The 27,546-nt window shown below is 39.8% G+C and overlaps 1 protein-coding gene across 5 annotated transcripts in view; it reads left to right on the top strand.

The window, feature by feature from the left end:
- The window catches only part of LOC145346821 (protein tyrosine phosphatase type IVA 3-like), a 140,868-nt gene extending 119,243 nt beyond the window's left edge, over positions 1–21,625 (top strand). For all 5 annotated transcript variants that reach the window (XM_080194603.1, XM_080194600.1, XM_080194599.1 and 2 more), the window contains 4 exons: positions 4,544–4,636; positions 12,361–12,491; positions 13,412–13,486; positions 14,229–21,625. In XM_080194603.1, the coding sequence (XP_080050729.1) occupies positions 4,544–4,636; positions 12,361–12,491; positions 13,412–13,486; positions 14,229–14,346 (417 nt within the window). In that variant the 3' untranslated portion in view covers positions 14,347–21,625. The remainder of the gene's footprint in view (positions 1–4,543; positions 4,637–12,360; positions 12,492–13,411; positions 13,487–14,228) is intronic.
- The last annotated feature ends 5,921 nt before the right edge of the window (positions 21,626–27,546 follow it).

The following is a 27,546-nucleotide window of genomic DNA, read 5'->3' on the forward strand; positions in this document are numbered from 1 at the left end:
CAAAGTGGACCACCTCGCACTTGCCAACATTGAATTCCATTTGCCAGTTCCTGGCCCATTCACCCAGCCTATCTAGATCCTTCTGTAGGCTCTCCACACCCTCCGTGCAATTTGCCGTTCCACCAATCTTGGTGTCATCAGCAAATTTCGACACCATACACTCGGTTCCCTCCTCCAGATCATCTATATAAGTGGTAAATAGCAGAGGCCCCAGCACCGACCCCTGGGGCACTCCACTAGTCACAAACCGCCATGAACAGGCTTGTACCATTCATATTACATCCATCCATTAAATTCAGCAAAGAGTTGGTTAATTCCAGTGGGAGTAAGGAATCAACTTATTGCTTGAAATAAAAGAAACGAATTGATGTAAAGGAGCAATGTTTTTTAATCTTTTTTCCTGTTTGTACGGTTGCTGAACTCTTATACTTCCATACTTAGCAAGCTATTCTGTAGGCCTATTATTCAGCATATAAAATGTCTATTGATTGATGTGAAATAACATTAATTAAATTTACCAACAAATTTTCTTTTTGATAATTCCTAGTTTTATGTCTGTGCTCCGTAGCTCGTCTTTTACAATAATGCAGGAACATTGGAACAATGTCTGCTGTTCATTCGTAGCTGAACAACATTGACTCTTAACATTATCCCTCCTCTTGCAACAAGAATGAGCAGGTTACAAACTTATGGGCTGGAATTCTCTGATCTTGCTGCGGCTGGTTCTCCAGTCCTTCCGCAGTGAAAGGAGATTTGGCTGAAATGGCAAATTCTCTGTTCTCACTGGCAGGGTGTGCAAGACCGGAGAATTTCGTCCCCATTATTTTGTGTGTTTTAAAGACCATTTTAGGGAAGGCCCGCATCACACATTCTATGGTAGGAAGTATTTCCCAGTTCTTGATTTTTTTAATATATGGAAGGTACGAGGGCCAGGTGGGCTGACTGGGGCTCATGAGTTGGCATGAAGGGCAGGGGGAGTGTGTGGGAGGGGTGAGGGCCGTTTTATGTTTTTCTGGAATATAACTTCAATGTACTGCCTTGCAGCAAGGCAGTTCTGCCCACCGTGCCTCAGCATCCATGATCATCCACACCAATGCCAGGATCACCTGGTCCAACTCCCAAGGAGGCCTGAATGTCAAAGTTGATATATGGGCACAGCAAATGATTAGAAAGGCTACTGGAATGCTGGTGTTTATTGCAAGGGGATTGAAATATAAAAGTGAGAGTATTCCTGCAACTGTGCAGGACATTGCTGATACCACATCTGTGATCTCGGTGGGTTTGAGTGAGGTGAGGGGGACGGTAGAAAACGAGCTAGTTCTTGAGAGGTTTTTAAATAGAGGTGATAAGAGGCTGCCAATTACACTAATGGAGTGTAATCCCAGTATACCTTCTGTAGAATTTCAGGAAAGCAAATTGGGAATGTTTGTGGTTTATGTTGAGTGAATATCAGATTATTGACGGTGCACAAATCCAACACATTTTCTGTGTGGCTAGTCTTTTTTTAAAAAAGGACATTGCTGTGGTTAGAAGGCACTTGTTTGTAATTATTTACTGTGTACAGCTTTGGGCTCCTTTATTTGAAATAAGTATATAATTGCATTGGTCTTTTGACCAAGATCAAGTGTAGTATCAACATGCTACACTTGGTTGAAATTATTAGGTTACATTTTAGCTTCATTTGAAGCCATTTTTAAAAGCGGCATCTCGGCCTTTTGGCCAAGAATCAGATGAGATGAAGCCTTGGAGGAGCTACACCTACTCCAATCAGCTTGGATCATGTAGATCAAGCCCAAGACAGGAGGTGAGACCTGTCTTGTTAGCTTGGATCGGGAACGTCTCAACTTGTGGAGATTCTGAATTGGACTTGATTTGATGGAATTAGAATTTTAAAAAATATATAATTGCATTGTAAGCAGTTCAGAGAAAGTTTGCGCGACTTATTCTCAGGCTGCAGGGCTTATCGAATGAAAAGCTGAACAGGTTGGGCTTTTACATATTGGAGTTTAAATTTGATTTAACATATAACACTACAGCACAAACAGGCCCTTCGGCCCACTAGTTGCGCCGATCACTTCTATGCCTACTAAGCCATAGACCTATCTATAACCCCCAATCCCTTTAGATCCCATATACTCATCCAGAAGTCTTTTAAAAGACCCCAGCGAGTTCGCCTCCACCACCACCCTCTGAGTGAAAAACTTACCCCTGATTCCATTCAGCTGAATGGCAGCTGATTCCATTCACTCACCACCCTCTGAGTGAAAAACTTACCCCTAACATCTCCTCTGTACTTGCTTCCCTGCACCTTAAATCTGTGTCCTCTCGTAGCAACCATTTCAGCCCTGGGGAATAGCCTCTGAGAATCCGCCCTATCTATTCCTGTCAACATCTTATAAACCTTTATCAGGTCGCCTCTCAACCTTCGTCTCTCCAGGGAGAAGTCCCAGCTCCCTCAACCTATCTTCATAAGGCATGCCTCCCAATCCAGGCAACATCCTTGTAAATCTCCTCTGCACCCTTTCAAAGCTTCTACATACTTCCTATAGTGAGGCGACCAGAACTGCGCACAGTCTCCAAGTGGGGGTCTGACAAGAGTCTTATATAGTTGCAGCATTACCTCCCGACTCCTAAACTCAATCCCTCGATTAATGAAGGCCAGTACACCATACGCCTTCTTGACCACATCCTCCACCTGCGAGGCCGATTTAAGAGTCCTATGGACCCGGACCCCAAGATCCCTCTGCTCTTCAACACAGCTAAGACTCCTACCCTTGATATTGTATTCCTTCATCCCATTGGTCCTGCCAGAATGGACCACTGCACATTTATCTGCGTTGAAGTCCATCTGCCACTTCTCCGCCCAGTCTTGCATCCTATCTATGTCCCACTGCAACTTCTGACATCCCTCCAGACTATCCACAACACCACCAACCTTCGTATCGTCTGCAAACTTACTAACCCATCCCTCCACTTCCTCATCCAGGTCATTTATGAAAATGACAAACAGCAAGGGTCCTAGAACAGATCCCTGGAGCACTCCACTGGTGACCGACCTCCATGCAGAAAAAGACCCATCCACAACCTCTCTCTGCCTTCTGCAGGCAAGCCAGTTCTGGATCCACAAGGCCAAAGCCCCTTGGATCCCATGCCCTCCCTCCTTCTCAAGAAGTCTTGCATGGGGGACCTTATCAAACGCCTTGCTGAAGACCATGTACACCACGTCTACCGCTCTTCCTTCGTCAATGTGCTCAGTCACATTCTCAAAGAACTCAACTAGGCTCGTAAGGCACGATCTGCCCTTGACAAAACCATGTTGACTATTTCTGATCATTCTAAACTTCTCCAAATGCTCATAAATCTTGTCCCTCAGAAGCCTCTCCATCAACTTACCAACCACTGAGGTCAGACTCACTGGTCGGTAATTTCCCGGGCTATCCCTGTTCCCTTTCTTGAAAATAGGAACCACATCCGCAATCCTCCGGAACCTCTCCCGTCTCCATCGACCAAGCAAAGATCATCGCCAGGGGCTCTGCAATCACTTCCCCCACCTCCCACAGTAACCTGGGGTGCATCCCATACGGTCCCAGCGACTTGTCTATCTTGATAGAGTTTAAAAGTTCTAACACATCCTCTTCCTTAACTTTCCTTTGATTTACTGTTGTCATACATATTAACATACAGTGAAAAGTATTGTTTCTCGTGCATTATACAGACAAAGCATACCGTTCATAGAGAAAATAAGAGACTGCAGAATGTAATGTTACAGTCATAGCTAAGGTATAGCGAAAGATCAACTTAATGCGAGATAGGTCCATTCAAAAGTCTGACAGCAGCAAGGAAGAAAGCATTGCTAGAGAGTTAGAGTTAGAATGAAGTTTTAGAAGCATAGAACGAGAGTAAAAGGTGGAATTAGAAGGTATGCTAGGCACAGCTTGCAAGAAGTCACCTTGCTCTGGTGCTAACTTGGAAAAAAAATTCAGAAGAACATGTGATCTTACTAATCTTGAGGGTACTCGAGTTGGTGGTAGATGTTTCTGCTGGTGGTGGGCTCAGATTAATAGTAAGAGGTCTACCATTCAAGACTGAGATTAGGAGAAATTTGTTTTCTGTGAAGGTCGTTGGTCTGTGGAATTCTCTTTTCTAGACAGCGGTGGAGACTGAATCATTCAATTTATTCAAGGCTGAATTAAATGAAATTTTAATAGGCAAGTGAGTTAAGAATTAATGAGGGTCAGACAGGATAGTGCAGTTGAGACCACAACCAGATAAGCCATGATATTGACTAGCAGAGCAAGCTTGAAAGGCCTATTCTTGCTCCTAAGTTCCTATGTTTCTCCAGAGAGGGATCAACTCCACCTGTGTGCTTGAGTTCTACAGTTTTTGTTTTTGAGAATTTGAAAGATTGGAATTTGAGTTAAATTTGCAGTCAGAAACTCAAGTTTAAAAAAATCCCTATCGTTACCCCTTTGACCATCGCCCAAAATGTATTTTCTGATACTCATTCTAAATAGTCAGTTCCATGTGCTTTCCTCTCCTTTAGGAACTTCAGAAGTATGGTGTGACCACTCTTGTGAGAGTATGTGACGCCACATATGACAAGAGTCCCCTGGAGACTGAAGGTATTGAAGTAATCGTAAGTATGAGGCTTTACTTTAAATTTTCATTTGGTGGAAGCAATCATATAAACTTGTCCAGTTAAAAATGGCAAAATTGAAAAATGTGAACCGAACAAAACAATGAAAGCTTGTTGTCAATGAATTATGAATAAAGAAAGCATTTATTCCTCCATTGAAAACTTGTAATCTCAGGAATTTGTTGTGACCCAATGTGCTATGCTTGTGTTCAACACACTGACCCTCACTTATTAGCGTTCAGCCAAACTTCACAAATAAATAAAAGCCTCCTACCACAGCTAGGTCCTTATTTTAAAAATTTAAAGTGGCCACACAAGCAGTGGGTTGGATTTATGCAACTTCAGTAATCTCTGGTATTTACTCAATTAGTATAAACCACTTAAGCATTATCAAACTTGTTTTCTTGAGCTCCTGAAATCCTGTAAAGGTACAAAACTGTTTAAACTTTATTTTATTAGTCTCACAAGTAGTCTTACATTTCATTCAAGAGGATGGTGGGAATCCGGAATGCACTGCCTGGGAAGATAATGAAGGCCGGAAAGCTTACAACCTTTAAAAAATATTTGGATGAGCACTCGAAACATAACACTCAAGGATATGAGACAAGTGCTGGAAAGTGGGATTAGTGCGATTTTAGTTTTTGTCAGTACAGATTTGATGGGCTGAAGGGCATTTTCTGCACTGTTCGGTTCTATGCATGGATCTAACTTCAGTAAAAAGTCTGACAACACCAGGTTTTAGTCCAACGCCGGCATACCCACATCATGGATCTAACTTTACAGGGTGGTATAAATCCACAGAAAATCCAGTTCGGTATCAGCTAGGACCGCACCAACATGCCTCTAGAACAGGTTATTAACTGCAATTAAGTTACTGTGAAAAATCCCCTACTCACCATACTCTGGCACCTGTTTGGGTACATTGAGGGAGAATTTAGCATGGCCAATGCACCTAACCATGTCTTTTGCACTGTGGAAGGAAACCGGAGTGTATGGAGGACACCCATGCAGATATACTGGGAGAACGTGCAGACTCCTCACAGACAGTGACCCAAGCCTGGAATCGAACACGGGTCCCTGGCGCTGAGGCAACAGTGCTAGCCACTGTGCCATCAATACGATCCACTAATGTAATTGACAGTCAACCATACCCTTAACAGCTCTATTCAACACCCCCCCATACCTCAAAATAACCAGTTTGTTTGCCGCTGACCGCCTCGCTCCCCTTTTTAAATGCTCTTCTTTCCCCCAACCTCCAATGTCTCCCTGATGCGATAGAGATTTTTGTTCACATTTATAAATATAACTTTATCAGCCACTTTTTTCAGAAAAACAGCTAAGTTGCAGAATAATGCTGTGTGCACGTTTAACTATTACACATGTATTGCCTGACTCACATGAGCATGTTTTAACATGTATGTATATGCACTGTTTCAACATTTTTCAGATAGTTTTTTAGCAAAAAGTTCAACTTCAACACAATAAAAATAAATGGGAACTTTTGCTAACTGCTGCTGATGCTTGCAGTTTACAAAAAGGTTCGCAATTACTTCAATATCAACTGTACTGATTGGTTGTCAGAGATCACTCTTATTGCAACATAAAACAACCTGTTCTAGAGGCATGTTGGTGCTCTCCTACTTGATACTTAACTGGACTTTCCTGTGGATTTATACCACCCTGTAAAATTAGATCCATGCACAGAGCCATACAGTGCAGAAAAGGCCCTTCAGCCCATCATATCTGCACTGACAAAAACTAAAGTCGCGCTAATCCCACTTCCTAGCACTTGTCTCATATCCTTGAAAGTTATGTTTCGGGTGCTCATTCAAATATTTTTTAAAGGTTGTAAGCTTCCTGGCCTCCATTATCTTCCCAGGCAGTGCATTCCAGATTCCCACCACCCTCTTGAATGACCATGTTTTCTCAAGTCCCTTCCGGATCTCCTGCTTCTTACCTAAAACTATGGCCCCTTGTGATTGACTCCTCAATCAAAGGAAATAGCTGCTTTCTATTCACCCTGCCCATAACTCTCATAATCTTTGTACCTCTATCATGTCCCCCTTAGCCTTCTCTGCTCTAGAAAATACAATCCAAGCTGATCCTGTCTCTCCTGATAGCACAAGTGCTCCATCCCAAGCAACATTCTGGTGAATCTCCTCTGTACCCCGTCTGGTGCAATCATATCTCCCCGATAGTGAGGTGAACAGAACTGCATACAGTGCTTCAACTATGGCCTAACCAATGTCCTGTACAGCTCCAACATTATCTCCTTGCTAATGCTACAACTGATAAAAGCAAGTGCCCAATATGCCTTAGGAAGATACAATCACCAAAAACAGTAAGAAATCACTTAGAATCTCTTCAATGTCATTAAAATGATGGTATCACAGAACTCCTGTATTTAAGACCATTTTCATTCCATACTACTTTGACTTGGAAAAACAATCAGACAATACAATTATTTATTGCTGCAAGGAATTTCAACTCCCAATTTGTTTTCTTCTTTCTTACACTGGATGCGGGTGTCTCTGGGAAAGCCAGTTTTTGTTGCCTATCTGTAATTACCCTTAAATGAGTGGCTTGTTAGGCCACTTCAGAGGGTAAAGACTCAGCCACATTGCTGTGGGCGTGGATTCATGTGTAGGCCAGACCAGGTAAGGATGGCAGATTTCCTTCCTGAGAAGGACATCAGAAAACCAATTGGATCTTTATGACAATTGATAGTTTCATGGTTGCTATTACTGAGACTAGCCTTATATGCTAGACTTGGTCATTGAATTTAAATTTCACTAAGTGTCATGGTGGGATTTGAACCCATGTCCTTGGATTACTAATCCTCTGACCATTACTGCAACACCACCATCTCCCCTAAAGAATAATTGGTTGAAATGATTAAACGACTAGGACTTTTGGCTTTTGGAACTTTCAGTTGCAATATTGCCACGTTTGGAGCCCACTTGATATGAGATTTTGTGATTCTTGATTTCTGCCAAATGGCGAACATTCTTATAAGGTAAGGATTCCCAGTCGGCTTATTTGGCTCATTGTATGCCCTCTCAATCCATCAAAATAAAAGTCAATTTTTTAAAATTCACATAATCACTTGGCTGATATGGAACTTGAATATTGCTGAAAATGAGGGATATGTTGTCAAAGCTTTTCATCTTGCACCCATCAGGCCAAATGCAAGAATGTCCATTTTCAACCAATAACAACATTTTATTGAAAAGGGGGTCTGATTGGTTGGCCATTTGATCATGATTGGCTGGGGCATAATCAAGGAGAAAGCAGTGGGGAACCCTAGACTTCCCCAGCCTCCTGGTAATTCAAAAAAGGAGCAAGCTTGCATATGTTCCTCTTGTTTGCAGAGAATTGGTTCCTGAGAGGGTTTTATCGAATTGTAGAATCTCGAGTGCAGGAGGAGGCCATCCGGCCCATTATATCTGCACAGAACACAATCCCAGGCCTATTCCCATAACCTCATTTATTTACCTTGCTAATTCCATGTCATTAGGGTCAATTTAGCTGGAAATGTAACTTAAAGTAATTGGTGATTTAAAGTTTCTTTAAGCTACAATTTAACATGTTTGGTGTGATCTACAAATTCCAGTCACTCCAAGGAAAGGTGATGGCCTAGTGTTATTATTGCTAGACTATCAATCCAGAAACTCAGCTAATATTCTGGAGACCCGGAATCAGATCCCACCATGGCAGATGGTGGAATTTGAATTTGATTTTAAAAATCTGAATTAAGAATCTACTGATGACTGTGAAAGCATTGATTGTTGGGAAAAACCCATCTGGTTGACTAATTTCCTTGTAGGGAAGGAAATCTGCCATCCTTATCCGGTCTGGCCTACATGTGACTCCAGAGCCACAGCAATGTGGTTGACTCTCAACTGCCCTTTGAACAAGGGTAACTAGGGGATGGGCAATAAATGCTGGCCAGCCAGCAATGCCTGTGTCCCACAAATGAATTTTAAAAATTCTTATAAACTAATAATGGAGTAAAGTAATTATTGACATCTATTTTCATGATTTGCAAGAGCAATGTGTCTCATTTGCCAGTAAAATCGCATTGTATTTTAATGAGAAAACTAGCAAAATTTAGAACATGTGAGAACACAAGATGGGTATGCTAATTGTGAGATTTATGTTGTATATTGCTAATATCTCTGTTACAAAAAATTTAGGTGAATGGGAGGAAGATGATGGTGGATCTAGGAAATTGAACTGACTTTGAATAAATGGTGAACTTTCACCTAAATAGATGACACAGATTCCCATTTTTACAGTTCTCATAATCTTTGAGCATTGTGAATTCTTCTACCCATCTCTATCAGTATACGTAATAGGAATGTTTTTGGGATCAGCTAATCTTGGTTTAAGGGCAAAATCAGTGAGTGTGATTAGAATTGCATTGGTCCATTTCTGTCTCTGTCTTATGCTGTTACCAGGTCAAATCATCGATTCCAAACTTTTTATTAATTGACATGATACTTGCCTTGAAGTTACTTGGATTTGACTTTTATGTCAGATTCAGGGAAACTGTAATCCAGTTCTTTGTTTGGTGCAGCCTGTACAACCATTCAGAAAATGAATTCTTTCCCATCCTCACAAAACATTTCTTACAAAACTGTAATATCTCTAGTTAAAATTGCCATCAAGTCTGGGTGTAAAATCTACATTCATAGTGAGGTTGGTTTATGTCTCATCAGTCTGCTGATAGAAACTTTTAGGCTCTCACGTGTGGCAAGCCCAATTTTAGTAAGTGGTCTCACAGCATCAGGTTAACGTCCAACAGGTTTATTTGGCAGCACAAGCTTTCGGAGTGTTGCTCCTTCACTCACCTGATGAAGGGGCAACGCTTCGCAAACTCATGCTACCAAATAAACCTGTTGGACTTTAACCTAGTGTTGTGAGAGTACTTACTACAATTAGCAAGTCTAATTATAGTATTCTTTGTACTGCAATTTTTTGATCTGTGCAATACACTCTGCATTTCATCAAATTGTGGTTTGAAGACCATTTTCTTTCCTGAAGTTGAACTGCAATAGCAATGACTTTAATGAGTGATGAATCAGCCTGTGTTATCATACAATCTTAATGTGCAGAAGAGGCCCATTGAGTCTGCACTAATACATGAGAAACACCTGACCTCCCACCTACTCCCATTTACCAGCATTTGGCCCATAACCTTGAATGTTATGTTGTGCCAAATGCTTATCCAGGTACTTTTTCAAGGTTGTGAGGTAACTCACCCCTACCACCAATCCAGGCAGTGCATTCTAGACTGTCGCCACCTTCTAGGTAAAAACATTTTTTCCTCAAATCACCCATCACCTTGAATTTGCGTCCCCGTGTGACTGACCCTTCAACTAAGGGGAACAGCTGCTCCCTATGCACTGCCATGCACCTTGATCAGGTCACATCTCAATCTTCTCTGCTCCAACCAAAACACTTCAAGCCTATGTAATCTCGCTTCATAACTTAAATGTTCCATCCTGGTGAATCTCCTGTGCACCTTCTCCAGTGCAGTCACATCCTTCCTTTAATGTGGCAATCAGAACTGCACACACTACTCTAGCTGTGGCCTCACCAAAGTTCTATGTAATTGCCAACATGATCTCCCTGCTTTTGGAACCTGTGCCTTGATTAATAAACGCAAGTGTCCCATTTGCCTTTTCCGCCGTGCTGCTAACATGCCCTTCCGCTTTGAGATCTGTATTGTGAGTTAAGCTTACAGTTCCAAAACAAAATGAAGCATTCCTATTACATTTTTGGATTGTTATCAAGTGCTGTGTGAAGACCCACTCCTGTAAACAAGTCGTCATTCCACGAGAACAGAAGCGTGGCCTTTAAATACACAAAATGTTGTAATGTAGCTGTGCCCAAGTTAAAGCAGAACAGCAATATTACAGTAATATCCTCTTTTCAAATAGCACAAGCCCTCCCAAGTCAGTGTACTAGCCTTTGGTTAAGAGAAAGAAGAATGTGCTGTTGATTCCTGTGGCTTAAGGCTATAATCTATGAATGAGATTTTTATTAAAATTACATAGAAAAATAGAGCAAATGCTAAACATTGCAACATACATTTCCTCAATTCTTAAAGTAATAGGACACTGTAGAGAAACACACATTAACTGCACAGACTTCATTGGGACTGAATTCCATGGGTGTGAGGCGACCCAGCTCACTTCTCCGCCTTCTCTGGCGATCAGGGGCTGAACCCATTTGAAAGGATCACCAAACATCCATTTAATGGTCATCTGCTCCAATCTGATGAGGAAGGCCTCCAAGACCTTCTGGCCAATCTAATGCCTGCAGCTGAGAAAATGCTGGAAAATCTCAGCAGGCCTGGCAGCAACTGTAAGAAGAGAAAAGAGCTGACGTTTCAAATCCAGATGTCCCTTTGTCAAAGCTGACACGAAATGTCAGCTTTTTTCTCTCTCTCTACAGGCGCTGCCAGACCTGCTGATATTTTCCAGCATTTTCTCTTTTGGTTTCAGATTCCAGTATCTACAGTAATTGGCTTTTATAAATAGCTGGCAGTGCCCTGATCCCAGCCATACTGCTGGGTGTGGTGCCCACGGTACTGCAACCAGTCCCAAAGGAGGCATTCAGTGATGGAGAGCACTTCAGGAAATTCTAGGTCTGATCAGGGCCAGATAGGTTAAATGGGTGGGAAGGGGAGGGATGGTGAAATGGGGGAAGGGGCCCTGTAAAAGTAGCAACACCCTCTCCCTGGGGTAATAGTTTGCCAGTGAGATCTGCCATGCTACACATTTGAGGCTGGTTTCCCTGCCACCAGTAAAATCCCAGTGTCACAAAGCTTTTAAGTGACCACTAATTGTCCCACTGCTGAGCAGGCATCCTGAGACCACCCCAATCACTGGAAAAACTGTGGTGGGGGCAGGTGCAGAAGCACTGGGAATGGCACCAGGTCATGACACCAATTTTAAAGGCCCCCTGTCTGCAGGGTCTGCAAAATGCTGTTTGCTGGAGCAATCTAGAACGATTCACATAGCTCTGCTCACCTGTCAGTATTTTGCTCTGGCTTTTAACTTCCCAGCTACCCAAGAAATCATTTCTAGTTCCTGGTTAACTGTCGTACTGATCATTCACTACGAAGGGAAACCCTGCAAACACCTGACCCAGCCAGCATAAAACAATAACACCGTCATCTCTTGAATTCATCTGTGTACCTATTGTGCCTTACTTTCTTAAAAAAAATGATTCCTATGGCATCCAACAGGACAGATTTCAAATTTTTCATACTGGGTCCTAATTTCTGGTGAATTATTTCCCACTTTGCTATGCATGAGATAATAGAAGATTTAGCATTATGACATTATGAAAATGAAACAATATTGGACTGGCTGTGGGGGAGGAGAAAAGCCTGCTTTGTTAGAATGTGCACAATTTCTGCATCTTTTCCTTCTCTCTGCACGCACCTCCCCAAAACTGCACAAAAATGTTATGGAACTGGTTGAAGGATGGTGTTTGTCCTTTTTAGTTCAAATCTTGGAATACTAAATTTTTAAAAATCTTAATATGAAAATGGTGAATTGTTAAATATATAATACAGGTTTCAACTTGCTGTGTACTATTTATCTTACTTTGTAAACAGCAGCATGTATTGAAATGTCATGTATGTGGACAAATTGTTTGCAAAATCTTCTCTACTGCATAAAACCACATTATGTTCTTGCCTTTTCAAGGATTGGCCGTTTGATGATGGTGATCCACCTCCAAGCAAAATTGTGGATGATTGGCTTAATCTGCTTAAAACGAAGTTTACCGAACAGCCTGGTAGCTGTGTAGCAGTCCATTGTGTTGCTGGCCTTGGGCGGTAAGTAGACAAGAATGTTGGTAGATGTCAAACAGGACATGTATGCCCCGAGGCTTTTATAGTAAAGGCTGATATAATCGTCAACAGCTTGTTGATTCAGATAAACTGGTAGAAACAACTTGTAGCCTCTTCAAACTAACCAAACATTACAACGATGGTTTATAGGAGGGGAAACTCAGACATTGAATAGGAATATGGAAGTGTTGAGTTAAAGTGGGGTCATTGAAAACTTGGAACAATATAGCAATTCTAAATCTGGAGTTCTACAATGATGTGTAAGGGATTCATTCTAGCATTTTATTATCTTTGTGCCCAACAGCTTCATTTTTATGATCAGTAATAATGCTCTGATTCTTTTCTTTCTCCATCTTTGCTTAAAGTAAATCCTTTTATAATGTATCCTTACGTAGTATGCACGACATTAGATGTATCTGTATTAATATTCTTCTGCCTCATGGATATGTGGTGTTACATTGCCTTATCTAAACATACAAAACAATGTTATTTGCCACACTAGCTGCCTCAGCTGTTGCTCAGTTGGTAGCATTCTCACCTGAGTCAACGGTCGTGGGTACAAGTCTCATTCCTGAAATTTGAGCACATAATCTAAGCTGATGCTCCAGTGCACTACGAAGGCGGTGCTGAACCATCGCTGCTGTGCTCAAGTAATGTAGCTGCACACAAAGAACAGGAGAGAAATCCTGGTATCTTGCCCAATACAATCAACTTTATTAAAACAAGTTATCTGATTACCATCGCATCGCTGTTTGTGGGAGCTTGTTATGGGCAAATTGGCTACAGTGATACACTTCAAAATGAGCTGAGAGTGCCTTGGATGTCCTGCAATTGTGAAAAGTGCGACGTAAATGCAATTCTTTTCATTTTTGCCATGTTGATACTTACTTGTTTTGAACGTACAGGGCTCCTGTACTGGTAGCAGTTGCTCTCATCGAAAGTGGAATGAAGTATGAAGATGCGATTCAATTCATCAGACAGTAAGTGCCAAACATTCTTGGAAAAACAGTTTTGACTGTCAGTTTGATGTGGATTATTCTGATCTTTGTTTTTACCTGGTTGCTTTTAACAAAAACTCTATCTCTGTACAACGCACAAAAGAACATTTGGGGTATTTTATTTTTAACTTACATGTGAAAGCTTAGGTCAGACACGAGCTTGGTGGATGCACATTCTCAATGAACTGCAGCAAATTTTGTTACAGGTGGAGCTTCCATTTCAAGCTGAACACACTGCCCTTTGAATTCCCTAACTGCAGTGGTGAAAACAGCTCCACCCATCCATTCCATTCTCTTCTCTCCCTCTTCACCACACCACCACCTCCCGGGTGTAACATGATCCTGTTATGACGCAATAAACACGCAGGCTGTATCCTTTCTCCTTTGCAGAGCTGCCAAAATTATTGATGTGCTTAACCTTAATAAAATGCAGCTTTGTGCTACCCTTCGTTTGGTCGCTAATAGTAAAAACAATGAGTCCAAATTGAACAAGTATTTCCTTTGAGATACTGTGTAATTCCTCCTCATCTTTCCAGGGTTTAGTTCAGCCTACACAATAGCATTCTCAAATTCTTCTCTCGACCGACACTAACTTGGGTAAAATTTGTTGCGATAAGCTGCCTGGGGTGACCTTGGCTGAGATTCCCCTGCAATTGATATGGAATTAAATAAAATAATTAAAAAACACTTTATTGACTTTTTTCTACTGTCCTTATTGCAATAGGAAACGGAGAGGTGCCATTAACAGCAAACAACTCTTATACTTGGAAAAGTATCGGCCAAAGATGAGACTTCGAATCAAGGCCCATAACAATCACAAGAACTCTTGCTCCATCGTATGAATTTGACACATTCAGCCAACAATGGTTTACAGTGATTTTTTATAAAAAAATAAAATGCCATTGGGTTTCCTGTCTTCAAATCCAATTGGATGTTTTTTCTGCCTTTAGTAACTTGAATATTTATTTATACAAAAATCACCATCTAGAAGGAAATACATTTGTTTTGGAAGCTTGTTGACTTTGGTTAAAAAACATTGTAAGAACATTTGCCGTTAAGAGGCTAATATTTCACCATCTACAATTTTGTGTATGCCATTTTTAAAACAAGAAAAATCCTCCCAGATGTTTGATCTGTATGGCTTGTACTCGAATAGCAATTTTGTATGATTACCTAAAGAATCTGGAGCCAGGGAAATGATTGTAAATAGGATGCAAATTAACATAAATATCAGTGGTCTACTGATTGACTGGTTATAGATATTCTGGTGAAACATTGTTGTGTGTCCTGGAAAGTTGATTGATGTCCTTGATAAAGTGCTTTCTTAATGCCTAAATTCACCTAACACACGATCATTTGCAGTCGTATGGGCCATTTTTTGTGCCTGAAGGCGGTTTGGTTTCTAGGACACATTTTTCTGTCTTTTCCAAATAATATCCCTGTAGTAGAACTACTAACCTATATATTAAAGTGTTTCTCGTACTGAGTTGGTGTTGCAACCACTTTTTATTGAGATGGGGCTGTTCCACAAACACCAATTTTTCTCCCTGTTTCACATTGAATATTGTCACTAACTGTGTGCTAATCCTGAATTGAAGAATCACTTCCACTAATTCACAGGGTTATTAAAGACTTTTCCATGCTGGAGGAGAGGGAGAAAAATGGGATTTGACCATTCCAGACACAAGAAAATATTTTGTGTAGTTGTCTTAAAAAGTAGTAGTTCTGCCTGTTTGATAGGACTCTCTCTAGTCTGTTACAAGCAGACATTTACTATAGCTACTGAACTGGTGGTAAAGGTGCATGTGCACAGTGCAACTGGACATCACTTCCTATAAACAAAGGTGGTTTGCAGGTGAGTACAAAAGACAAGTCCATTATTTTCTTTTGGGCACAAAGAGATTTTTAGTCATGTTGCAAGTTTATTCATATTCCGAGATCTGCAATGGAACTCATGCTTTCAGATATTGTAGCAGCAAAGGAAACCTCTGAGTGCATTCATACTGCAAGCATGGTGTCAGTAATGGGTAGTTTTACAGACATAGTTCAACATCAGTCAACATCAAAGTGGAGTTACAAACCTTGGAAGTAGGAGTTCACTCTATTGTACAGGTCTTTACAGTCAGTTTAGATCTCTAGGTTAATATTGGTGAGAAAACACAACCTTTTTGCACAAACTAAACTTGCCTTATGAATGCCACACCAATAAAGCATTTAACTTGTGGTTAAGAGTCAACTTTCTGGCAAATGTAAAAGTCTTTTTTAACAAGTTACCATGGATGCACCTGGGAAATTGTGAAATCTCCCATATTTGCTTCTGAAACTGGTTTATAATTTGCAGACACTTGAAAAATGCTTCGTGTAGGAAGTAAAATGGACTTTAAATGTGTTCATGAAATGAAAACAGAAAACACTGTAAATATTTAGCTGGTCTGCCAACATTAGTGGAGAAAGAAATGGAGTTGACGTTGAAACATTACCTCTGTTTCTCTCACCACAAATGCTGCCAGACTTGAGGTTTTTCAGTATTTTCTGTTTCTATTTCATGTTTCCAGCATCCGCTGCCATATTTTGCTTTTAACTAAATGTGCTTACTTTTATGCCCATGCCATCAGGTTAATTTTTGTATCATTCTGGGTTGATGATTGACTGGTATAGATTGAAAGAGAGCTCTGAATGATGTAGAGGTTTTATTCAGATATACATTTCCATAATCGTGCTGATAACCAATCTGGCTATGAAAGAGGTAATTAGTCCTTCCCAGTTAGGTTAGTCATAGAGCAGTAAAAGTTTGGTTTATTATACACTGAATTAAATTAAAAATACACCACGTTTTGGTGAGCCCTGTAGCAGTGGCTGGTCATGCTGAGGTCAAAATATTGGCTGTCTGAATTTTCAAAACAAAATCAATTTAAATCAATGGGAACTAAAACAGACTGTGAAGCATTCTCCGTTTTGATTTAAAGTTACAATTTTTGATCTCAGGATAGTTAATGTCCAACAATATTTTTTAATATGAATTTTGTCACTTTAATGAATGTCAAAAATTTGATCTCACAGATCTGACTTTTGGGCACTCGGTGATCATCTAAGCCTCTGATAGCAGGTGGAAGATGCAAATTTTTACATTGGTAAAGGCTGAAAAATCTACGCCCAATATTTGGTGTGCCTAAATTTCAAGGCCATTTTGTACAAATCCTGAAATAACTAGCATTTTAGATATGCTATATAGTGTGATAGCATGGTTACATAAGAAGTTGGAACATCAAGTTACTGCACACACTTGGTGGACTGGAGGTTTAACCCTTCAATCACCATAGATAAATGCATATCTCTTTATCTCTCTCCTTTCTTTTTTTTCCCATCAATAACTAGTGTACGATAGGGCTTAAGGAAGGACCATTCTAGTGCACGTTCTAATGTCCAGGCAATGACACTGGGGGATCATCCAACATACCCCTTGGTTTCAGTCAACGGGGAGAACTCCTTGCCCTGATAAAGAAAGGCCATGTTGCATCATTGTTGTATTTTGCATAATTTCTATCAGAAAAGTATCAAAAATTATGATCATTAACCAAAGGTACATTATTTTACATTATGCTTATATAGTTGCAAAGATTGTGCTCAGTGAAATAAGCTATGTGCTTTTTAAACTCAGTTTGGAATTCTTTAAGCTGCTAAACTACCCTGTGGATGCCATTAAGTGGGGTGGCATTATTGGTTCCACTTTTTCCACATAAATGGAACCTATGGTGTGTTGTCCCATCCACAAACCAACCCTTCAAATTACAGCATCCAACTTTGTTCACTTAAAGCTGTTGCTAGTTTTCACAAGCTATTGGAGTTTCATGAAATTACCACATGAAAAATTTGTTTCTTTAGTAATTGAATCAATTACTGGAGCAAGACAAATGAAATATCCATCATGCAACTAATAAGCAAATTTGCTTTTCCCTTTACCAAAAGAAATGCAGTTTACTTAAAACAGACTATTAATTGGCAACCTGCTTCAACAACCAGTGGGCATTCAGTAATATGACTATTATATTAATTCTTGATGATGCACACATTCATAGACGTTGTATGAAGTAAAATATTGCAGCACTGTACATCACTTGAAATAATATAATTAACTTTAGTTATCAAAAGCGGCAGCAATTTATGAAAAAGCATTTTTGAAATGTAGCTAATAGCAACTTAGTGTGGATATTACTGTTCTTCTACTCATTGACTGGAGTAGCATGACAGTACCCATTATTCATATTTTGCCACTCATCAAATTATGTTGCAGCTTTGCACAAACAAATATTTCCCTTTACACATGGCTTCAATTGATAAATGTAATGATTTGATCTAAGTTTTCTATTTGGGATTAAAGTGCTATCATTTTAAGATTTGTTCTGTCGTGTTGATTGGGGAAGGAAAATTTCAATCCCTTTGATGCTAGGTCTATGTTTAAAACATCAATTACTACCTAATTCCTGTTTCAAGGAAATGTTTTTGACTTGAAATCGGAAAAACTGCTCCATAGTGCACAATTAATTTTTTTTTTGGGAAGTTATTTTAATTAGGGATGTAGAAGCAGGCCAAAAAATACATTGACGAATCTGTAAATATTCTGCGCTTCACTGGTTGTGCACTTACTTGTAGCTTCAAATCTCACCTCAAGACTTAAGTTCATAGTTCTGGCTGGCTCCTCAGTGCAGCATTGAGGAAGTGCTACACTTACTTGGAAGTGCCTTTTTTTTAAGATGGTAATTTTAGATTGAGGTCCTCTGAAATGGAGACACAAGATTTTATGCCACTTCTTCTGCTGTTCTAATCAACAGTAATCCTTCAACCAATATCAATCCACAGTGCACGGCCCAAAAATTGGCTGCAATAGTTCTCTACAATACAACAGTTACTGTGCTGCAAGAGTAATTCATGAGTTGCGGAGTGCTTGGGACATCTTGTTCTTCCTATGTAAAGGAGAAAATTGGCACTAAAGTAAGATGATAGTACTGCTCACACTTTCCAACAGCCCTAAATTTCCTGTCGGATTGCAAGCTACAGATGAGATCAGGACTGAAGGTCAAAATCAGATTCATGTTTTCTTCTGTTGACAAATTTATCAATTTTTCAATTAATTAATTTAACTGATGTGTGCACACTGTTCACTTTGACGTGGAGGGTTGATTATGCCCAGCCATATGGCTCTACTAAACAGCTCGCAGGCTACTTCTCTCTTGCTACAATGAAGGATAGACCAGGCCGCAATGATTGCAAGCACAGCTCCTGTGAGCATCCTTGGATTATCAACTCGCATTGCCACAATTTATTTCTGGCATACCCCATTAATCAGTATTTGCCAGAGTAGTAAGTGTTCATGGCCCAAGGTCAATCTACACTTGTTTATTTTGTCTTCCTTGTGAACAAGTCGTGAGCGAAATATGCTATGTCTGATACCACCAGAAACCGCTGCCTTTTAATACTAAGATCTTTTTAAACTAAAAGTAGACATCTTGCCTGGTTTCCAAATAGATTGGCTTTTTGTAATGTGTTCAAATCTGGAGATTAGGCTTGTTTGGCTATTTAAGCACCTTAATGTAATAAACTCCATTTTAATGGTACAACAAATATAGTACTTTAAAAAGGGAGAGAAGAGTAATACCATTTTCTGGCTGCACAAATGTGACTGAGAAAATTAGTGAAAATTTTGTTAATTTTTCTTTTAACAATACTGTTCCTACAACTTTTTCTTTTGCTTAAGGAACACATGACTAATATTCCACTTCCTTTGATAACAGACACAATTGAGCATCCCGGGCACTCCCTTTTAAACTCATGCTCATTAAATGGATTACTGTAGCTTGGTGTGTCACATGTGTTATTACATTTGGGAACCAGAATAGGAAACAGCTGTAGGAACCAAACTTCATTTGAATTGCATTTCCTGCTGAAAGATTGAGAAAAAGCATTTAGTTCATTAACCATGTGGGCAGTGAGTAATGGTTTCACAGAGACAGCTCAGAAGAAACATGTTAAAAGAAAAAAGAATTTAAATGCTGTATGTTTATATTTGCATGCATTTTTTTCAGAATGTGCAACAGTTTAATTATGTATTACATGTTCATTGAAGTTATTCAGATTTGAGTCAACAACATTTTGTTTTCAGAGTTGAAAATGTATTTCCTGAAAAAGCCTTATTTTGGGCCTCAGACTAGTTAACTAGAAATATTGATTCCATTGATAGTATTATCCCACCTTTGCTAATAGTCCTACTTATAAGTTGAGCATTATGTGTAAGGCTGCCACCCAATGAAGGTCAGGTAACATTGCATTTAAAGGGACAAATGTATAACCAGGTCCAAAATGGATTAACCTGTTGACTTGGTATCCATGCATGCACATAAAGAGCATTTTGGAGAACTATTCATGTGTTGCAGTAAGATTTGGAGATTTTTTTTGGAGGGCTTTGCAAAACACCTGGGGTTGATCAAGAAAGTCAACTATACCTGTTTTTATCTGTAGATCTTTAATAAAGAACTACAGGTTTCCAGTCAGCTAAAAGGTTGACGAGCTTTAAATTTCCTTAGCATGCTGATATTCTCGGGCAGAATTTTAGATCCGGTAGCTTGATGATCTCTCACTATTTGAACTGAAGTGGCTTTTCTCTTGTGGTTCCTCAACTAGCTACCTTGGTTGATGAGTTGTGTCAGTATATTCAGACTTGTAAGTTTGCAGATGAAAAGTGCCGTGACTACTAGAGGTTCCCATATGTATCTATTTTGTAAATTTATTTGCTACTGATTTTGGATTGCAACCAAGATCAAATAATTCTCTAGTACATGAAACAGGTTTTCAAACCCATAAGACCAGAACAGCTGGTAGCTGTATTATTCGTGGAAACCCTGCCCTTTTCTAGAAGTGGTGTGTTAAATTGGTCCTCATTTTCTCGTGCCCAAAGTATTGCACAACAAACTTCTACTTTAAGCACTCTGGCCTTCAGCTTATCAAAATAGCATTTATAACAAATATACATTTTGAGTGTTCATGAGAATTGTTTATATGAAGTTTGAGTATACAGATTTTTGCGACTGTATGGCATTGTTTTACGCAGAAAATATTAATCTTTTCAGTGTGTAAAATTATAATCCTGCTAGTTTGAGCCAGGTACCCTTTTTTACTGATGAGTATAAGTGCCTGTGTGTTTTTGTTTTTCTCTGTGGGAGAGGAAAGAGTGTTCTTTTAAAAAGCTGCATGGAGAGGCATTTTCCAGTAGTGGTTTGTGAGTACTTTGAAGGGCGTGGTCTGTTTCAACGAAAGAAAAATCAATACTAACCATGACTGCCCTCTGCAGTCAATTGAAAACAGGAGCATTTTATGTTTTGTATAGATTTTGAATAATAATTTATATGAACCTTGTGACACCAATTCTCCACCAACCCCCAACCCCTTCCCACTGCCCCAAACGAAACATACCACATGGGCAAAGAGAAAATGAAATACCTATACAGTTAGCTGATAGAAGATGAAATAAATGTGTTTCTCTTTTCTGTAAAAAGTTTGAAATGTATTAATAGAAGATTATTGCGTAGTTTGTATTCAATATCCCAAGAATCCAATTATTTTTAATGTATTCCTGAATGGTAACAGAAAATTCTCTGCTGTTAATATGTTCTCAAAGTCCTGCAAGCAGCACTGCACAGATGGAACCACTGTAGAGGGAAAAAAAACAACCCCTGGGATTTACATTAATGATTTTTGGCATTTATGAAAAATGTAAGTCCTACTAAACCCAAGAACCTGTCCACTTTAAAAGATGAATCTGAACTTGTCTTGCTGTTAGATGGAGCAGATGGCTGAGAATTGAGGTCCACCCCCTTTTAAAGATTTTTTTATATAGACTATGAAGGGTTGTCTTGTACCAACCTTGGTGGGGTTTTTTTTGTTAACTATAATGAACACTTTTTTAGACTTGCAAAAATAAATTGTAATTGCAATTTGAATTCACCGCCAGTAAGGCAAATAAAAAGGGCTCTAATTTTCAACAGTGTATTGTTTGTTTCTTAAATTCTGTAAATTTCAATCATGTTGTACCAAGAACTTTATACTCTATTAAAATTTTGTATCTTGTTCACATCATTAAAGACTTTGGTTTTTTTGTTTCAAAAGTCATTCATTTCAATATGCAGACATTTAGGAGCAGCTCTGTTCCTGTTTACATTATTTCCATAGAAGGGAGTGTTTGCTGCGTATTAAAGTCACAACAATGCTTCTGGTTCTGGATTACCTGTGAGCAATGGTCCAGTAACACACAATTTTCTCAAATCTCTTTGAACCTGAGACATGCAAATCGGCATCAGATTTACTGCTTATGCGTGGCGTTTGGTAGCTAGAAGACAGGAAGATTAAATAAAAGGGGCAAACCATCTTTGGCCCTATGTGTAAAAACATTAAGCAATCATTTTTGCTTGAGCTACTTGTAATATTTGCCACATTTTTTTTTCTGCTTACCCAGATTTCTACTTGCCGTGCTTGTCATGGGGTGAGAGATGACATTGATCAAAAGCAGCATCCCAATTGAGTGAACACTACCTGAAGTCACAGAAAAGTTTTGGAAAAGTGCACTTTTGATCTTGATAAAAATGTGTGTTTCGACCTGGACAAAATCCAGGATTTTTTTTTGCTTTGTCATCCTTGCTGGAAGCACATGACTTTCACTGTCTACATGGGGATAGGGGGGTTACCAATCTCTCAGGATGAAAACAAGTGTGAACACTCACCATACTGACACCCATCTGCTACCTTTCTTGTGTTCGATTGCCAGAGTGTTAATAGAGAAGATCAATATTTTATCATAGATTTGAACAATTGTGCTCCATGTCTACTACAGAAGCCAGTCCCATACTTCGCAGCACTTAATTGAATGATTCTCCAGTATTTAATCCAAGTAACTAAAGATCTGGAAATTGAAACAAAATCATTCCAGTCAAGAGTTGCCCTTTTTGTATCTAATGTGGTAAAGAACAAGTGAGTTTAATTTTTTTTTAAACAGTCAGGGTTAGGTATGTTAACACTAATTGTAAAAAAGTCATGGTGGCACAGTGGTTAGCACTGCTACCTCAGTATCAGGGACCCCAATTCGATTCCAGTTTTGGGTGACTTTGGAGTTTGCATGTTCTCCCAATGTCTGTGTGGGTTTCCTCTGGGTGCAACAGTTTTCTCCCACACCCAAAGATGTGCGGGTTAGGTAGATTGATCATCTTAAATTGACCCTTAGTGTCAGGGGGATTAGCAGGGCACATGTGGGGTTATAGGGATAGGGCCCAGACGGGATTATTGTTGGTACAGGCTGGATGGACCAAATGGCAGCCTCATAGTGTAGGGATTTAAAGTCTTAGTGTTAACAGACTTTCCAAACCCAAATAGCCCATGAAGAAAGGTTCATAAATTGGAGTAGCAAAGTCAGAACATTTAACTATGGCTAATTTGATCTTGATAAAAATGTGTGTTTCGACCTGGACAAAATCCAGGATTTTTTTTTTCCTTTGTCAACAATAGGATTTCTTTGCTCAATCCTTGGCTGCTAAAGACCTATATTTCACCATTCTAGTCAATAGATATTGTGACCTAAATTTTCCAATTGCCAGATTCTGGAAGACCAGGTGTATGACCCAAGATGCACATTGGCAGAACTCCTGATGCACCTACTCCATGGCTACTGCCTGATACATTTGAACTTCCAATGGACAATTCCATTACTACTTAGAACCCTCAAAATGTTTCTGCTCCTGAGTTAAAGTTGATTTATTTTGAACTGGCCTGGATAGTTACCCAGGAAATGTTAGATAGAAAAATCCTAGTCAGCTTTGACAAAGGGTCATCTGGACTGAAAACATCAGCTCTCTTTTACAGATGCTACCAGGCCTGCTGAGATTTTCTCTTGATTTCAGATTCCAGCATCCGGAGTAATTTGCTTTTAATCCTAGTCTGATACCCGGATAAAAAAGATCTGACCTTCCAACCACTCGATGCAGCTGTCAACTATTCTCAGACATTCACACACAACATTTAAACTTGCTACAAGGTGCCTACTGCTGTAAAGAGGGAGTGGTTGTGTCCCTTCACTGCTCTCTGTGTGGATTCCCACACTGAGGGAGTTTGGTGTCATGGAGAGAGTTGTCTGGCCTTAATGTGCCCACGTGAGTAGTTTTCTCTGATTGGAGTTGGATTCACTGTGGTTCTGACTTTGATCAGGAGATTTGGGCCACTATATTTCTGGGATATTACCAAGTTTTGCTTGTGGCTCAACACCTGACTTGTGGCAGCAGTTTTCTGGGTCCCCTTGACTGGTTTAGGCAGAATAGCAGGCCACGTATTTTCTGACTTGGCTGATCAGCTGAGCTTTTGTTCTGGCAATTCAACTTCTCATTGTGCTCCAAGGCCCTGCTGCGATGGTGAGGCCAGGTTTGCGATCAGCTATCTATCTGACTAGAGCAAAGGAACAAAAGAACTGGCAGGTGGTGTGATGGGTTACGTACTCCCCTGTGGGTGCATAAAGAATCACAAGGTAGGCCTGAATACTTCAACACTGGGAACTCTTTATCAAGGTGTGTACTGATTCCAGTCCAATCTAAGGCTGCCTAATAGGGTCCCACACTGGGAGGAGCTAATTACCCAGGGATCACCTGACCCCCACACTTAGAGGGGGTCCGAAGCCCTAACTTCAACATTTGTATATACACAGACATAATGGTATTGTCAATTGACTAGCCATCTAGAAACCCAAAGTTAATGCTCTGGTTCGAATCCTACCAGATGGTGGAGTTTGAACTCCATCAAATCTAGAATTAAAAAGTCTAATGATAACCATTGAAAGTGTCAATTGTTGCAAAAAAAAATCCACCTTGTTCACTATTGTCCTGTAGAGAAGGAAACCTGCTGTTGTCACCTGATCCAGCCTGCATGTGACTCCAGACCCACTGCAATGTATTTGACTCTTAACTACCCAATGTGGCACTCGTTCAAGGGCAATTCGGGATGGGCAAACAAATGTTGGCCTTTCTTGTAATGCCCACACCCCATGAAAGATGTCTTTTTTGAATTAAATTGTGTGATCCATAGGCCACCAACTAGTGGAAGCAATGCAGAGGGACAGATTTTCAAGAAAACTGCAGAGACATGCAAAAGTTAGAGTGCTTAGTGGGCGAATTTAATTATTTAGACGGGGATAGCAGTAGTGTAAATGACAGACGGGGCAAAAGTTCCTAAAGCAAGTTCAGGAAAATTTTCTTCAGTATGTTTCCAGTCCAACAAGGAGGGATTGCCTCTAGACCTGATTCTTGGAAATGAATGGGACCATGTTGGTCATGTGTCAATCGGGAGAACATTGTGATTATTCTACCATGATGTTTAGGCTAACTATGGGAAAGGATAAGGAACAGTGCAGAATGATTGGGAGGAAACCAACTTCAATGGGATAAGAATGAATCTGCCCAAATAAATTGAAATTATAGATTGGCAGGATAAACGGTAGCTGCGCAATGGACTGCCCTCAAAGAGATAATTAAGTAGAACAGAAATGCTGAGTTTTTCCAGCAATCTAGCACAGTCTTTGAGAGAAAGCAGAGTTAACATTTTCAGTCCATTTACCTTTTCACCAGTTCTGAATCAGTTTGAGGTTCCTGCATCTGCAGTATTTTGCTTCTTATAATTGGGGATGTCAAGGTGTCCATTCCCTTTTTAAAAAAAAACACAAAAAAAGACAACTAACATCCAGACCTACTGAATGACAAAGGAGATAGAAAATTGTTATAACAAGGTAGAAAGTTCAATAAAAAGCCAAGTTAAATATAGACTTTCAGAGGAGATGTGGAAAGCAAAAAGAGAGTATAAAAAGAAACTGGCAGCTAACCTAAAAGAGAACCTCAATCTAATATAAACGTATAAATAGTAAAACAGTGGTAAAAGGGCTAGTATAGCTGATGAGGGACCAAAAAAGAGGATTTACACATGGAAGCAAAGTTATTGCTGTGGTATTAGATGAGTACTTAGTACCATTTCCTTTGTAAACACAGATGTCACGGTATTAGAGGAGGAAATTCAGACATTTGATGAGTTTAAAATTGAAAAGCAGAGGAGGTGTTATAGATAGGTTATCTTACCATTTTGATAAGGTACTGGGACCAAATGATATCTTCCGTGGATACTGACAGGAATGAGAGTGGAAATCCACAGAGATACTGGCCGTAAGTTTCCAATGTTCCTTTGACTGGGGTGAGCCTGGAGGACTGGAGAATTGCAAACATCATACACATATTCAAAAGATTAGCTCAGCAAATACAGGCCAGTCAGTTTAACTTCAGTAGTAGGGAAACTTATAACAATAATAACTCAAGAACCATTTAACAGATAAATAGATAAATGCAGGTTAACTAAGGAAATCCAGTATATATTTCTTGAGGGAAATCATGTTTGACTAATTTGTTGGAGTGTTTTGAACATCCATATGAAATGTGCATTGGGCTAGGATAAGCTGGCAAAGGATATTTATGAGATTGACGGTGGATAAGCAATGGCAGACATTTAGAGAACACATGGATGAACTCAAAAACTGTACATCCCTATCTTGCATAAGAGTAAAACGGAGAAAATGGTTCAACCATGGCTAACAAGAAAAATCAAGGAATGTTAAAGCTAAAAAGGAGGCTGATAAATTGGTGAGAAAAAGCAGCAAACCTAAGGATGGGAGGAAATGTGAAATCCAGCAAGGAAGATAAAAGGTTTAATTCAGAAGGGGAAAATAGAATATGAGAGTAAGCTTGCAGAAGACATAAAAACTGACTGCAAAATCTTCTATGGACGTGAGAAGAGAAAACGACTATTGAAGACAAATGGATGTCCCTTGCAATTAGAATCAGGTGAATACATAATGGGTTACAAAGACATGGCAGACAAACTGAACCAATCTGTCTTCACTGAGGACGCAACCTTCTAGAAATACTAGGGGACAGATGGTCTAGCATGAAGGAGGGACTGAAGGAAATCCTTTTTAGTTAGGAAATTTTATTGGAGAAATTGCTGGGGTTAAAACCTGATAAGTCCTCAGGGCCTCATGCTCTGCATCCCAGAGTACTTAAGGAAGTGGCCGTAGAAATAGTGGATGCGTTGATGATCACTTTCCGGTATTCCATAGATCCTGGAAGAGTTCCAATGGATTGGAGGGTACCTAATGTAACTCCACTTTTTAAAAAAGGAGGGAGGGAAAACAGGGAATTACAGACTGGTTAGCCTGATGTCAATGGTGGGGAAAATGCTGGAATCAATTATTAATGATGTAATAATTGAGCACTTTGAAAGCAGTAATAGGATCGGTCCAAATCAGCATGGATTCACTAAAGAGAAATCTGGAATTTTTTGAGGATGTGACCAGTGAAGTGGACAAGGGTGAAGCATTGGATGTTGCGTATCTGGACTTTCAAAGGCTTTTGACAAGGTCCCATCGAGATTAGTGAGCAAAATTAAAGCTCATGGTATTAGGGGTAATGTACCGGCATGAATAGAGAATTCATTGACAGGCAGGAATGGGAGAGTGGGAATAAATGGGTCCTTTTCAGAGTGGCAGGTAGTGACTGGTGGAATACCATGGGATTCAATGCTGTGACTCCACAATATACATTTATCATTGGGGCAAAGAATTTAATGCAATATCTCCACATTTGCAGACAACCTAAAGCTGAATGGCAGTGTGTACTGTGAGGAGGATGCTAAGAGGCTGCTGGGTGGAGGGGGCAAATACTTGGCAAATGCAATATAATGTGGATAAAATTATGAAGGGTATAGAATGGGTGAATAGTGGGAAGCTTTTTCCCAGGTCGGAGATGATGATCACAAGGGGTCACAGGCTCAAGGTGAGAGGAGCGAGGTATAACTCCGATATCAGAGGGACGTTTTTTTATTCAGAGGGTGGTAGGGGCTTGGAATGCGCTGCCAAGTAGGGAGGTGGAGGCAGACATGCTGGGATCATTTAAGAATTACCTGGATAGTCACATGAGCAG

Source organism: Carcharhinus amblyrhynchos, chromosome 8, assembly GCF_965287045.1.
Source record: "Carcharhinus amblyrhynchos chromosome 8, sCarAmb.v2.hapA, whole genome shotgun sequence".
Lineage (NCBI taxonomy): Eukaryota > Metazoa > Chordata > Chondrichthyes > Carcharhiniformes > Carcharhinidae > Carcharhinus > Carcharhinus amblyrhynchos.